Source organism: Coffea eugenioides, chromosome 1 (genome assembly GCF_003713205.1).
Source record: "Coffea eugenioides isolate CCC68of chromosome 1, Ceug_1.0, whole genome shotgun sequence".
Taxonomy (NCBI): domain Eukaryota; kingdom Viridiplantae; phylum Streptophyta; class Magnoliopsida; order Gentianales; family Rubiaceae; genus Coffea; species Coffea eugenioides.
In genome coordinates this window covers 32,734,414-32,748,843 of record NC_040035.1, presented here as the reverse complement: position 1 = coordinate 32,748,843, position 14,430 = coordinate 32,734,414, and the positions used below count along the sequence as shown (strand labels likewise).

General features: G+C 34.3%; 1 protein-coding gene across 1 annotated transcript; it reads left to right on the top strand.

The window, feature by feature from the left end:
- The first annotated feature begins 7,562 nt into the window (after positions 1–7,562).
- LOC113782282 (F-box protein At5g46170-like) lies at positions 7,563–8,986 on the top strand. The gene has a single exon (XM_027328179.1). The coding sequence runs from the start codon at positions 7,740–7,742 to the stop codon at positions 8,802–8,804; it is 1,065 nt and encodes a 354-aa protein (XP_027183980.1). The 5' UTR covers positions 7,563–7,739; the 3' UTR covers positions 8,805–8,986.
- The last annotated feature ends 5,444 nt before the right edge of the window (positions 8,987–14,430 follow it).

Genomic DNA, 14,430 nt, shown 5'->3' with positions numbered 1-14,430 from the left:
TATAGCTAGAGCTGTTAATCAAACCGAGTCGAGCTCGAGCACCTGATAATCGAACTCGACTATAATCGAACTCGACTCGAATTACTAATCTAGCTTGCTCGAGCTAATAGTTGTATTGTCTTAGGAACTCAAAATTAGCTATAAATAAAATGAAATATACACAAACTATTAGGTAAAATAAACACTTATCAGTAGCTCCGGTTGCACTCTTGGCAAAAAGCTCCTTGCAATGGTTGCACTTCACTTTGACTATCCCATTATCCAGTACAAATATTGTCATTTCATCCCCTATACTAGATTTTTTCTTCCTTTGCTTTTTGTCAAAAGGTCCAGCTCCATCATCTCCATCTACTTTCTATCCTCCTTCATTGCCCTCACCTTCTACCATTTCCAGCTCTTCTTCACTCATCTCATCAGCTCTTTCTTCGTTGTAGTTCAATTGTTCCATGTCTTCAATGTTTTGCTCCATCACAGAATTTGATGATGAACCTTGGAATGAATTGAATGGAGAGTTGTACGTACCTTAATCAAAACACATGCAATAACCAATACAACTTCTGATTAGCCAAAACAGAAATTTAGATTAACATTTCTAGGAAATAAGGTACAAAACAGATAAGGTACAAAATAGATTCCAAGAAATAATCTTCTTTCAAGCCAGTTTTAACATTTCTCTAACTTGTTCCTATCTCAAGCTTAAATTCTGATTATTGAAACAACAAAGAAATATCTAAAACCTATGATTAAAACTTTCAGCTATTTCCCTCCATATATCTGAACCCTTTTCGGCTTGGTTTCTAAAATTTTTTCCTTATCAGCAAAACAATAATTAATTTAATCAACAAAAAAGCAAAGCAAATAACAAAATTTTCCCTATTAGCAAAAATTTCGTTACTTGCTTACTTGTAATTAAATTTTTCCCTAATTAATCTCTAAATTCTTGGTATAAGGTTCAAAATAATTTCAATGTAATGCAAACAAAGATATGGGATTCCAATCTCCAATTATATTGGTATTTCAGCAAAATAATATATAAATAATTAAACTGAAAAAGACAAAAAATTAAGCAAAACCTAGACATCCTCTTACATCCAAAAATAAATTGCAAATTCAACAAGTGGTACCAGATATGTAGTCAGTCGGTGATATGGCAGTAGCCCCTGGCTCTACTGAGGTGGCTTCATGGTGAACTCATGGCAAACTGCTCACGAACTCACGAAAACAAGTGGCGGAGCGTCGCTAAACCCTGAGATGATGGATGGATTGAGTGAGTTGGTTTGGGTCAAGGTGGAAAAGCCGAGAAGGTAATGGCTGCGGTCCTGTGGAAGACGGGAAGAGGAGAAAAACTTAGGACAACGCCGCACTGGGAGGTCGAAACTAAGGTGCCAACGACCAATATTCTCCTGATTGGTGATGGTGGTGAGATGGTGGACAGATTGATGATGGTGATAAGAAGGTGCAGCTGCGGGCTGTGGAAAAGGGAAGAGGAAAGAAAAATTAGAGTCAGGAACGGGAATGAATTAGGATATAATTATCAGATAGGCAATAAAATGACACTAATGCCCTTATATTTCGAGCTTGTCAAGTAGTTAACGAGTCGAGCTAAGCTTCGCTTGTTTCACAAAAGAGTACATCTATAACTCGAACTCGACTCGTTTATTGAGAAAAACGAGCTAAGTCGAGCCTTTAACGAGCAGGGTCGCGGCTCGCGAGCTACCTAGTTTGCTTAACAGCCTTAGTTATAGCACTGGTAAAGAATGCTGCTATAACATGCTACAAAAAGGTAATTTCACCGCTGCCCACTACATAAAACGCTTGTCTCGTATGCACTAAAATAATGACCAATATATCTAAAATTGACAAATACACCCCAAGAAGGCAGTCGAAACTCACACATCAAATGCAGAACCCAACTTCTTTTTATATATGTATATATTTCTTAAGTATTGCATTGACTTTTGTTTTTTCTATGATGTGAAGTCTCTCTACATGGAAGATCATTTGTTACCTGAATTTATAAATTTGACATATTTGGAGCTTCTTTTAAGGTGGGATGACAACTGGGAATTCTTAGAGATTCCACTCAAGAGTGCGCCAAATTTGGAAGTTCTAGTTTGTGACATGGTCAGTTAGGATTTGAACGTGATTCTTAGAAAGGAAATAGATATAATCATTTTGGCTTTTCATGTTTTAGACTAAGTATTACAAAAACTGCTTGAACTGATTTCCAAGTTTTTCCCTTGGTTTTTCTTTTCTTTTTTTTAAATCAGGGTCAACTTGAAATGGCTACTGATACATACCTCTGCTTTGGTTCTAAAGAGATACCACTGTGCTTGAATCAGCATCTTAGGGAAGTGGAAATAAAAAATTTTTCAGGGTTTGACGAGTACGAGTTTGATATAGTAAGATATCTTCTAAGCATGGAGCTGTGTTATAGAAGATGACTATTTTCTGCTTCAATAAGGGATATATCAAAGAAATGGTCCTCATCAGCTCGTAAGAAGATAATGAAGTTCTCATTGCGTTCAGAAAGCTGTGAAGTTGTGCTTATTTTGTTGGTGCTTGTTTGTATTAACTTTTGGTGAAAATCATCACCTATTAAACTCAAAATCCTTATGGTGATTATTAAAAAATAAATTAATAGCAAAATTGTGAAAGCGTACCTGGATTCTCTCTGTATCTTTATGATGAGATATCAGGAAAAATGTATTTTGTGGTACTAAAAATATGATAATAATAATACGTGTGACTTGGGGAACATAACTCTATTTATAGATAACTTTCCTGTTATCTTTTGAATTCTTATTTCCACCCATCATAGAAATAGGAATTATCATTAAATCTCTACACATTAAAGGCCCACATTTTATTAGATATATTAAAGCCCAAACTATAATTGATCAATTTAATTGGATTTAATTTTATTTGATAGTTTGCAACACATAATTATTCATATATAAATCTATCGTTGGATTAAGGATCCAACATATCTAACTTATGTTGTAATACTTTGCACTATAGATTCTCAAAGGGTTCGAGGAGATCCATATTTTTTACTTAAGAGGAATAGACGTTGAAGCAGAACTCTGTTGTAAAATTCTGTGCTGAATGTTTCTTCCAAGAGATGCCGTGTGTTAAGAACATTCTATGAACCAAGCTTACAAGATGATGGTGCATTCTTTCATTCTTCGCCTGTTCATTACTTCTGCAATTCTAGTACAAAACAGCACTGTAGTTAATCCTTTATGCCATCTTTTGAGATCGCTTAGGACATATAGAAGACAAGAAACTACAGGAATTTCGTAGATTGTCAATACTAATGATTACTTTGCCCTATTTGATAACTAATTCAACAATTAAATTTAATGAATTTAGATCTTAACATATTTGGATGTGTTTGATAATCAAAAATTAAACATTTAAATTAATTAAGTGGCACTGAATTTTTTAGACAAGAATTGCTCTAAAAAATAAGTGATAAACTATTTACTTACTACTTAATGTGAGAAATATTCAAATATATCACATGTAATACTTAACAATTCAATAATTTAATAATTTCAAATTTCAGTTTTAGGAATTGCAGTCAAGGATCTATGGACAGAATTTCGGATTCTATACCAAAGGCAGACTAAAACACACATTAACTTTCTGATAGCTGCTTTGTTTTGACTGCATCTTAAAGTCTTCCTTATCAAACAGGCTTTAAGTAAAATATACTTAAAGCAGTTACACAGTGATGTATGTGCACAAATTTTGTTACGTCATGGAACGATTCATGTGTTGTCCTGTGATAAATTGGCAATATGCTCTAAACCATGGAAAGTGCAGAATATCCTTGTTCAGCACATGATCTGGCACAATTTAGTCTATGGAAATAGCTTGTAGGATTTCTGCTGAAGACTGAAATTTCCTCAATGAGGTCTAGATTTGTTGGGCTTTTTCAAGTGCAATTTTATTCAAACATAATAAGTTCCATACCCTTTCTTCAAGCGCTTGTTTAAGAACAATATCATTCACAGAATATGATAAGCCTCATAGTCTTTCTTCAAGCGCTTGCTTAAGAACAATGTCATCCAAAGAACATGCTGTATTTCAGCAGTTTATCTTTTCAGGTCATTTTTAATCTGATTGTTGGATCTTTCTATCCTCCTAGTGTTGAAGTTTGCAAAATATGTACTTGTTTTTGTGGAATGTGAAAAGAATTATATTTTGGGATGTTATAATTTGACAATGATTAAAATCTTTCAAAATCCGCTTGAATAAGTTACTCTACTCTTCAATCAGCCCTTAAAATATGCTATGGTCCTATTCTGGCCATGTAATATACAATTGCAGAAAATATGACCTACAACAATCTTTGGAAGCCTTTCCCATTGTAAGGTGGAACTCAGTAAGAATTTGTTTCCCAACTTTGAGCTAAGATAAATTTTGCAGACGATCGAATTAAGCCTATTTATCTCTAAGACCTAATATAGTTAATTGATAGGGATATTAGTTAAGTAACTGTGAGGTTTTTAGTTCAACTCTCAAACCCTCATCGTTTCTCCTTCTTCTTCCCTATACAGTTTGGAGTCTCTCCTTAAAAGGCAGAAAAAAGAAGAAAAAAAAAAGCCTTGTTTTGTTGTTTCAGATTCAGTAATTACAAGTTCTTGTTGAAAAACAAGATTGTCAGTATGCTAGTGCATTGAATTGGTGGCCGCTAGGAGAACCAAAAATCTCTCTTTTGGTTATATTACAAGTTAAGGATTACGCATCTTTTTATCACATTTAGCGTTTGGGGTCTCATTGAGACACCATAGCTGAGTTATGTATGTGGGATCCATTTTACTTCTCAAATTCTATCCATTAAGGGAAAAAAATTGTCACATTCTGATCTATTGGCATTTGTATATACATACTCAAGGGAAGATATAAAAAAAATAAACAATAAAAAAGTGGTCAACTTTGATGCTGACATTGATATTTGGTAAAACTAAAATTAAAACCTAAGAAAGGCTATTGCGTTTTTTTTTTAAGACTTGAACCAAAACCTCTCACTTACAATTTATCTTTTCAAATTCGGATCTGACAATGACTCGGATGAGCTCAAAGGTTAGGAGTCAATGGGTTCAACCAGAATTGGATCAGTCTAAGAACTGGATGATGTTATAAAAAAAATTATTTAAAATTAAAATATGATATAAAATAATTAAGAGCATGTTTACATACCTAAGAGCATGCATGCTAATATTAATAAAGACATATTTGTATATATTTCATGTTCCAAAGCTATTTACAAAGAAATTAAAACAATCAAGTAGATTATTCAATGAACATTAACAAGTTTAGAATCAAAATTTTGGACTTGTTTAAAAAATAATATCAAACTCTAGGATACCATTCATAGAGTATGAAATATTTCAGGTATATTAATAGTTTTCAATAACCAAGGGATCAAAACATAATATTGAAAAAGCTTGACCCCAGAGTTATACTTCCCCATTCGACCTCTAATCCCTAACGCAGGCTGCCACAGTACTACTACTCCATTTTCATCGTCTTCTTCTCCTACCGTTCTGTAAGCTCTTTCTTCACTTTTTTTAGGGATAATTTCAGAAACCTCACCTGAGGTTCGTCGTAACATCATTCAGCTCCCTTCAAGTTTTTAAAATCTTAATTACCTTGCTTGTCAACTTGACTAGACTAAATATTCCTATCAAAGGTAATAAATTGACAACATTACCCTTATTCTTAATAACTATTTAATCAAAAAGCCAAAACAAAATAAAATTTTAAAAGCAAAAAATGTAAATTAAAAAAATAAATTGCTAGCTCATAATGGTCCATATTTGATATTTCTTTACATTGGGCTAATAGTGGGAAAACAAAGGATGTGGATAAATTAAATCTAATCAAGATCAACCACTTAAAAGGATTTTGGAGAGTAATTAATATCTTAAAAAATTTCGTGCAAAGTTAAAATTAAGGAAGTCAAGATATTTTTTGGAGAAATATGTTTTAATTCATGGTGTAGTTTAAGTTGTATTGAAAACTAAAATAATCTCTTCATATGTGTGAATTTTTCAAGGTGTAAATTTTGCTTTTGTTTCAATGCAACTAAAATAAATAGTTTACGTCAAGGAATTTACACCTTATAAACATTTAACCTTATATTATTTTTTATTGTTGTTATAAATTCCATAAGTAGGATAACATAAGGGTAGTATTGGAACAAAACTTTTATCTTTCTTGTATTTCTTTCAAAGGGGTTAAAATGTTATAAGAAATGTCAATCCAAGAGAGGTAAGTGAGATTTTAAAAATCACAGGGGAGCTAAGTGATATTATGGAAAACCTCAGGGGAGGTTTCCGAAATTATCCCTTTTTTAATTTTCATTTCCATTCTTATTTTGTTAGTTATTTATTCTCAAACTCACAAAACATCAAATTTTATCTGTTTTCTTCAAACTTTTCTCTTCTCAATCTCCCTTTTTTGGTTTTTTTTTTTGGGTCTTATCTCTTTTTGGATGCAAGATCTACGATTAGATCTTGTTTAAGAAAAGGGTCAAGCATTGATTTTTGATGACTGTATTGAAGTGAGAGAAGTGAAAATAGATTTGCAGAAAATATTAGAATTTCTCTTCTCCATCTCCCATTTTTGCTTTTTTTTTTGGGCCTTCTTTCCTTTTGGATGCAAGATCTAGGATTAGATCTTGTTTAAGAAAAGGTTCAAACATTGATTTTTGATGGCTGAATTGAAGTGAAAGAAATGAAAATGGATTTGCATAGAAAATTTGAAGGATTTACCATGAGTTTTTAGGAAAATTCGGATCAAACGCTTGGCCGATTCTCAATTCAACTATTTGGATCGATCAGCCTGGTTTAAGTTAAAAAAAAATGGTTTAAAATCCCTCCCACCTTATCACCCTATTTAACTCTCCCTTCTTCTTTTTTTTTTGTGAGAATTTGAAATCAAAATTTCATATTTACAATTTCTCTCACTTTATCATCCAATTCATTTCTCCCCCATTAAGTTCAATTTCAATAAAAAATTCATTCTCTCATTTAAAAATTACATTTGTCTTATGAGTGCCTCGTGCCCCCGAGAGTTGAGACACTCGTTAATTCGGTGTTAATTTGTTAAAAAACATTGAAATTAAATAAAGAGTGATAAATATATGCAAAAGAAATACAAGAAAATGGAATACACGCATTTACACGATAATTCTTGCATATAAAAATATAAAAATGTTCATCGCGTTGCAACGCGTGTAACAAAACCTACTTTTGAGTTTTCCTTTTTTGACCTCTGACAGTCAAAGTCAAACTGGCGAACCTTCCGATGGCATCCACGGTGGCATTGAATCATCAGCAGATTTTTTAAACAGATTCTCTTCTGATCCACAGAAATTATTAAAACAAAAGTATATCCTGTTCTAAAAAATGGACGGATTCCAGATGCAACATATCAACAATGATGATAGCTTTTGCCACGTAATCAAATCCACTTAGAATCCATCATTCCAAAATCCACCCTTCTATCTCCCATTGGATTGGTCTCTTCAAAACTTTCCCAAGTCAACATTGCCGCCTTCTGAAAATAAATGGTGGCGCCTCACTTGTTTCAACGCGTTTCACTTTCTTTCTTGTCTCCTTCCTCGACCGACATGTCTATAAATGGCTTCACATATCCCTGTTTAAGTTATATAAATCTCCTTTTTAACATTTCCAAGAATTCAGATTGAAGAACGGGGGAAAATGATGGCTTCTTCCACTTTTCATGAAGTAGAAGGAGATCTTTTTGACAGATTACCAGACCCTATCGTGCATTTAATCTTCAACAAAGTGCAAGATGCAAAGACTTTGTGTTTATCCATGTCCGTTTGCAAGCGGTTTTATGCAATCGTTCCAGAAGTCGACGCGATTTTCCTGTCAATGAAGAAGGAAAATCAACAGAATCCTATTAAGAAGAATTCCAATGAGCTCAAGAAATCATTCAAGAATGTTGTTGGGAAAGTTCTCGCGAAGCCCTTTAAATTTCTGAGTCAGTTGCTCAAGTTGAAGTCAGGTTCTTGTCATCATGATGATGATGACTATTCTTATCATAATCCGAATGAAGTCTTGAAGCCTTTTAAGGATGTGCGAAGTCTGGAGCTTGTGCTTCCGAGGTCCAGTGGTGAAATTGATTCGAATTTGTTGAGATGGAAGGCAGAGTTTGGAAGCCAACTTCAGAGCTGTTTATTCCTAGGTGGCACAGAGATCATGAAGATTGATGAAAGCAGCGAATTATGCAGCTGTGGTGATGATTCACTAACGCGAATTGGTGATGAAGAGTTGAAGTTGAGGATTGTTTGGACGATTTCTTGCTTGATTGCAGCTTCAACTAGGCATAATTTGTTTCAAAGGACACTGATGGAACATCAGACTCTGCATAATTTGATTATCAGAGATGAAAGCAATCAAGGAACTTTTAGAATGAATCGAGAACAGATCAAGGAATTCGTGAAATGTATGGATCATTCAGGGTCAGGGGAGGTTGTTGATAAGGAGACATTAATGGAGAGGACTAAACTGCCTCCTTTGAGGATGAAGATGTGGTATGTTCCAGACCTGACGCTGCCCGCGTCAGGCTTTGTGATGAAAGGGGCGACTTTGGCGGTGATAAAGCCGATCAAGGAGGGGAATAAGGAGGTGGAAAGAGGGGCAGATTGGGTGGTGAACGCTTTTGATGGGGAGGGGGAAGAGGAAAAGGTGTTTGGTGAAGCTGTGAGGAAGTTGTTGAAGATGAAAAGAAGTTACACATTGGAGATGAATTCATTTTGACTAAACTTTCTAGAGGTGGACCTTTGTTAATTTCTTTTTTGGATTTTTAAGCTAGGCTGCAATGTTGGTGCAAATTTTGGAATTTTTTCTTGTGTGTAATTCACCTAGAAGGTTAGTTATTATTGTAAAGAAAGTGTAATTATTGTCAGTTTTGAGTTTCTTATCTAAGGATTATTTTTTTATACTGAACTAAGGCCTTTTATCCTTTTCATTTTCTTTTTTCTTTTTTCTTTCTTTTTTCTTTTCTTTCCTTCCTTCCTGCTTCTTCTCCCTTCCCCATCCCCATCCCCATCCCCCTCCCCCTCCCTCTTCCCCTTCTCTCCCCTGTTCCCTCCCTCGAAACTGCTAATGAAGCAGCAAAAGAAAACCTTTTTTTTTTTTTGCTTTTTTTCTCTCCCCCCTCTCCTACCTGCCACCTCTCCCTCTCCCTCTCCTTCTCCCTCTCTCATCCCCTCTCCCCTTCCCCCACCACCCCTCTTCTCCCATCCTCTCCCTCTCCCCCTCTCCTCCCCTCTTCCCTTCCCCCTCTCCTTCCCCTCTCCCTTCCCTCGCTCGCCAACTCTCCGTCCCCCTGGCAGGTGAAGCAGCAACAGAAACTTTTTTTTTTTTTTTGCAATTTTCCCTCTCTTTCTCTCGCCTCTCCTTCCCCTGCCACCCTCACCCTTCCCCCGTGCGATCTGGTCTGGCGACCAGATCGGCCAGAGGGGGAGGGGAAGGGTGGTAGGGAAGGACTGGAGGAGGGAGAATGGGAGAAAAAAAAGGGAGGTTCAAATCTGGCAAAGGGGGAGGATGGCGGGAGAGGAAGAGGGGGAGAGGGAGAAAGGCAAAAAAAAAAAAAAAAGGAACGGCACCGGAAGAGGTGATCGGCGGCGGAACCGGGCGGAGGTGGTGGTGGGGGAGGAAGAAGAAGAAAATGGGAAGGGAATTTTTTTTTTTTTTTTGTGTTTTGGGTATTTTGAAGTGTGTAGGTAAAAAATTAGGGAAAATGACCTGTTTCGTCCCTCACATTTCGCAAAAATATTCTTTTCGTCCCTCACTTTTAAAATGAAGCAAATTCGTCCCTGACATTTAAAAATTAAAGCTATTACATTCCTGAACCTAATTTTCAATCTGAATCAAACCATCCAATAACCCAGTAATAAATTTCGGAAATATAATTGATAGATCACTTGATCAACTTCATCATATTCACATGACATTTATTAAACCAAAAAAATAAAAATTATAACATAAAAGGACATTCTTTGGAATAGTAGAGTTTTTTTGTGTAATCTTTTCATGCACCGTTAGTATATCCCGCTTGCGAATCTGGATATGTATCATAAATATAAAATTTGGTGTTTAAATTTAAATTAAATTGATATGACAGTACATAAAACCGTCAGTGTATACAATGATAATGTAGGAAAGATTAATCTTTCTTTTTTATGTTATAATTTTTTATTTTTTCTTTTTAGATTCATTAAATTTCACATGAATATCAAGTTGAATTAACCAAGTGATCTACCAATTACACCCCCAAAATTTGTAATCAAGTTGATTGGTGATTTGAATCATATTGAAATTTGGGTTCAGGGATGTAATAACTTCAGTTTTTAAATGTCAAGGACGAAATTGCTTCGTTTTAAAAGTGAGGGACGAAAAGAATATTTTTGCGAAATGTGAGAGATAAAACCGATCATTTTCCCAAAAAATTATGAGAAGTTTTTTAGATTATTGTAGCTAAAGTTAGTAAAAAAACTAGTATAAGACAAACTTGAATAAAAACTCAAGTGCCAAACAGGCCCTAAGATCCTATATTGATTTACTTTTCTGGCTTTCTTGTAATTTAAGCGTACGTATCTTCTGTGTGGTCATAACCAATTGGTATATCAAGTCTGCAACAAGTTAGTTGACATTTTCAATTACGGAATAGAGAATATGGGGATTTGAACCTTGCTTTGGTCAGAAGCTATGCTTTTTAGCCAGACGGACCAAAGATTATGGTCCTGCCGACTTTGAAACTCAGGCCACAATGGTTAGAGGTCATTGTCTTGGAATAGTTTGTGAATGAAAAGGAAATGAGATTTGTTACCATAAAAAAGATTTTGGAAGCTTACGACCCCTCTAACCCGTGAAGTTGTGACCCTTGAATTTAATCACAACCCACAATCAACAAAATAGCGAATCAAGATGTGTTGGTAGAATGGCGCCACAATTCAACGTGATTTTGAATTGATAAGTCAAAACTTAAACAAAGGAGACATGACTCATTACAATGGAATAGAAGAGGCTTATTTATAACTAAAATCTAAACTACTAAGACTAATCCAATTTGGATAAGGATTTAGTCACTTATTTTCACTAACTACTTTTAAATGGTTCAAATAGCTCATATATCTGGTCATATTTATTTATAATAATGACTAACTAACCAACTAAACAAGAAAAATCAAGCAAAATAAAAGAAATCAAAAACTCAAAAATCACATAACTGGCGCTCGATCGCCTCCATGATTTCATGTATTCCAATGGAGTGTTGAACATCATGGATTGGGTTGAAAAGGCTCTCAAACATCTTGACACGAGTTAGTGGTGGTTCTACTCCTCGTATCATTAATGACACGAACATGTGATCAATGGCGTCAAATTCTAAAGATGATTCAAGATAAAAGAGCTGTTGATCCATTGTAACTCCACAAATCTGGATCTCTTCCTTGGTTTGGAGTAGTTTTTCATAGTCTGGATTATTTTAGCTTAAAACTATTATGTGTCATTTGTTTGGAAAATTTCAGTCATGTGTGTTTCGCTATTTCTATCAAATAGTAGGTGGTTAATTAGTTAATGTTGAATCATTAGTGTTATACAATAAAGACTAAGATCATGTTGACTATAATTAAGCCAATTTGAGTTAGTTAGTTTCCTATTCTAGTCTAGTTAGAGTTTTAGAAAAGTAGTTAATTGTTTCCAAGTTGGTTTAGATCTTTGAATCTTGTAAAAGGCTATAAATAAGTCTCAAATGTCAACGTTTTTTAGGGTAGACAATTATGAGATGAATAAAAATTAAGAGTTTTCTCTTTCTTGTTCTTTTGGGAACGTTCCTTGATACAAAGTGAGTCGTGTCTTCTTTGTTCAAGTTTGGGCTTATCAATTCAAGACCACGTTGAATTGTGGCGCCATTCTACCAACACATCTTGGTTCGCTATCTTCTTGAGTTGTAGGTCGCAATTAGATTCAAGATTTGCAATTTTATGTGTTAGTGGGGTTGAGGTTGTTCCATCTTTGTATCAATAACTTGATCAGGATAGATCCTTCCACTATCTATGCAATTCGTTTCCTTCAGAAATGAGGTGATCATCTTGCCTTGAACACCACAAGTATCTAAGCAAAATACTTGATACAGTTCAAGAAGAAATTCAACTTCCATCAAGGAACTCCATAAAAAGAGACAACTCACTTTTATTAATTCATCTCTCAAAAAGTTGTCTTACAATGGAATAGAAGAGGCTATTTATAACTAAAATCTAAACTATTAAGATTGATCCAATTTGGACAAGGATTTAGTCACTTATTTTTCTAACTACTTTTAAATGGTTCAAATAACTCACATAACTGGCCATATTTATTCATAATAATCACTAACTAACCAACTAAACAAGACAAAATCAAGCAAAATAAAAGAAATCAAAAATCCGAAAATCACATAGCTAGCACTCCATTGCTTCCATGACTATATGTATTCCAATGGAGTCTTGAACATCCTGGATTGGGTTGAAAAGGCTCTCAAGCATCTTGACACGAGTTAGTGATAGTCCTACTACTCGTATCATTCCCCTCCTCTTGAAAACGATTTGTCCTTGAATCGAGATTTGACCAAAAGAAACTTGCGGTTGGGTAGATTTCCTTATGGCTGAAATTGGAAGTTAGAATTTCTGAAAATTTTTCTTTTTCCCACGCAATTAAGGATTGGAAATAATAGCTTTAATGGACTCTCAAAAATGCTACGAATTGAACAGCAAAGAAAAGTTACGCATAACAGGAAAAGGAAAGTCACGGACTTACTAATTCTAAGTGGACCAGGAATTAGAAATCCTAATGACTCTTCTACCACTTAACCACGGATGGATAACAAAAACGAAGAAGCAAACACAAAAATACGATCTGAAATTTTTTTTATTCGAGTAAAGTAACTCGAATGAATAGTATGCTACAGTAGTGATGAACAGTAATCGCTACAGTACCATGAACAATAATCGCTACAGTACCATGAACAGTACCGATTTTTTTTTTTTACACCTCAATACAGGATCACGATTTCACTTGGAAGAAATTTAATGGGAGTTAAACCCTTGAAAAACCTGTTTCCAAGAATTTAATCACACCAAAAAATTTCAACCTTTATTAATTAAGGGAGTAGGTTAGACTCAAGCGATAAAAAAAAAAAAAAACAAGAATCAAAATTTTTTAATTTTTTTTAATCAAAAGGCGGCTAATGTTTTGGTAGAAAAACAAGAAAAAAAGGATATTAACCTGGATCAAGATAGATTCTTTCGCTACCTGATCAACTTGGTTCTTCAAAACAGGTTCTTGTTGGGTCAAATTCGCATCAATTGGTATCAAAATTTCGACTCTTGATTCAGATTAATATTTTTTTCTTTTCTTATTTTCCTCTTTGTTCTTCTACCAAACCCTACCCAATTCAAAAAAAAAAATTCTATTCATCATTCTAGGGTTTGAATCTCGTGTGATCACCTTTGTTATCGTTTAATCAATTCTTATTTCTTGTTGAGTCATCTTTGTTTGTGTTTTAATAAAGCCAAAAAAAAAGAAAAAAAAAACTGTTCTTGGGGGTACTGTTCACGGACACTGTAGAAGTTACTGTTCACCGTCACTACTATAGCAGTACTATTCATCATACTGTAGTCACTACTGTTCATCTGTAGTAAATCTTTTTTTTTTTTTTTTTTGCATACCTTGTGTTTATCTTTTGTTGTTTTTGAGTCTTGTAGTTGGTTTGGGTGTTTTCTTGAAGTTCTTGGATTGCATAGTTGGATTCTTGAAAATCTTGAGTCAAACCTTTAAACTCTTGTGATTCTTGAAAAAAACTCTAGTTCATCTTCTTGAATTTGAAATTGCGGTTGTTCTTGTTTCTTGATTTGAATTGAAAAACAAAAGAGAAAAAAAAATCTTGATCCGTGAAAAAAAGAAGAAGAAAGAAACAAGTTCTTGGACGGATCATAGTCTTAAATTTAGAAACAAGAAGATAGTCTTCAATTTGAAAACCTAATTTGACTTGAATTGTTGCCAAAATCTAGTCACATAAATCCTTGTCCAATTTGGTTTGTTAAACCGCTTGACACACTTGGAAAAACTCCTTAAAATAATATTCTGCTTTCCAAAAGTGAATCCAAGAATCAATTGATTTAAACTTCCAAATTCCAGTCAAGTACAATTGGGTAGAGTTTCTAAGTTTCCAAATTTCTGCCGAATTATTGTTTTATCACTTATACCCATTGTTTCTTCTATTCTTGTATAATTTTGAATCAAATTTTTCAGATTTTGAGTCAAGTCTCATTGACTTACATTCGAGCTATTTTCTTGAAATTCTATCCATTGTCACTTGTTAATTGAATAGTTGAGTGTTCTT

Excerpts from the sequence above, each read along its gene's own strand:
- LOC113782282 (XM_027328179.1), top strand. The coding sequence starts at position 7,740 with ATGATGGCTTCTTCCACTTTTCATGAAGTAGAAGGAGATCTTTTTGAC.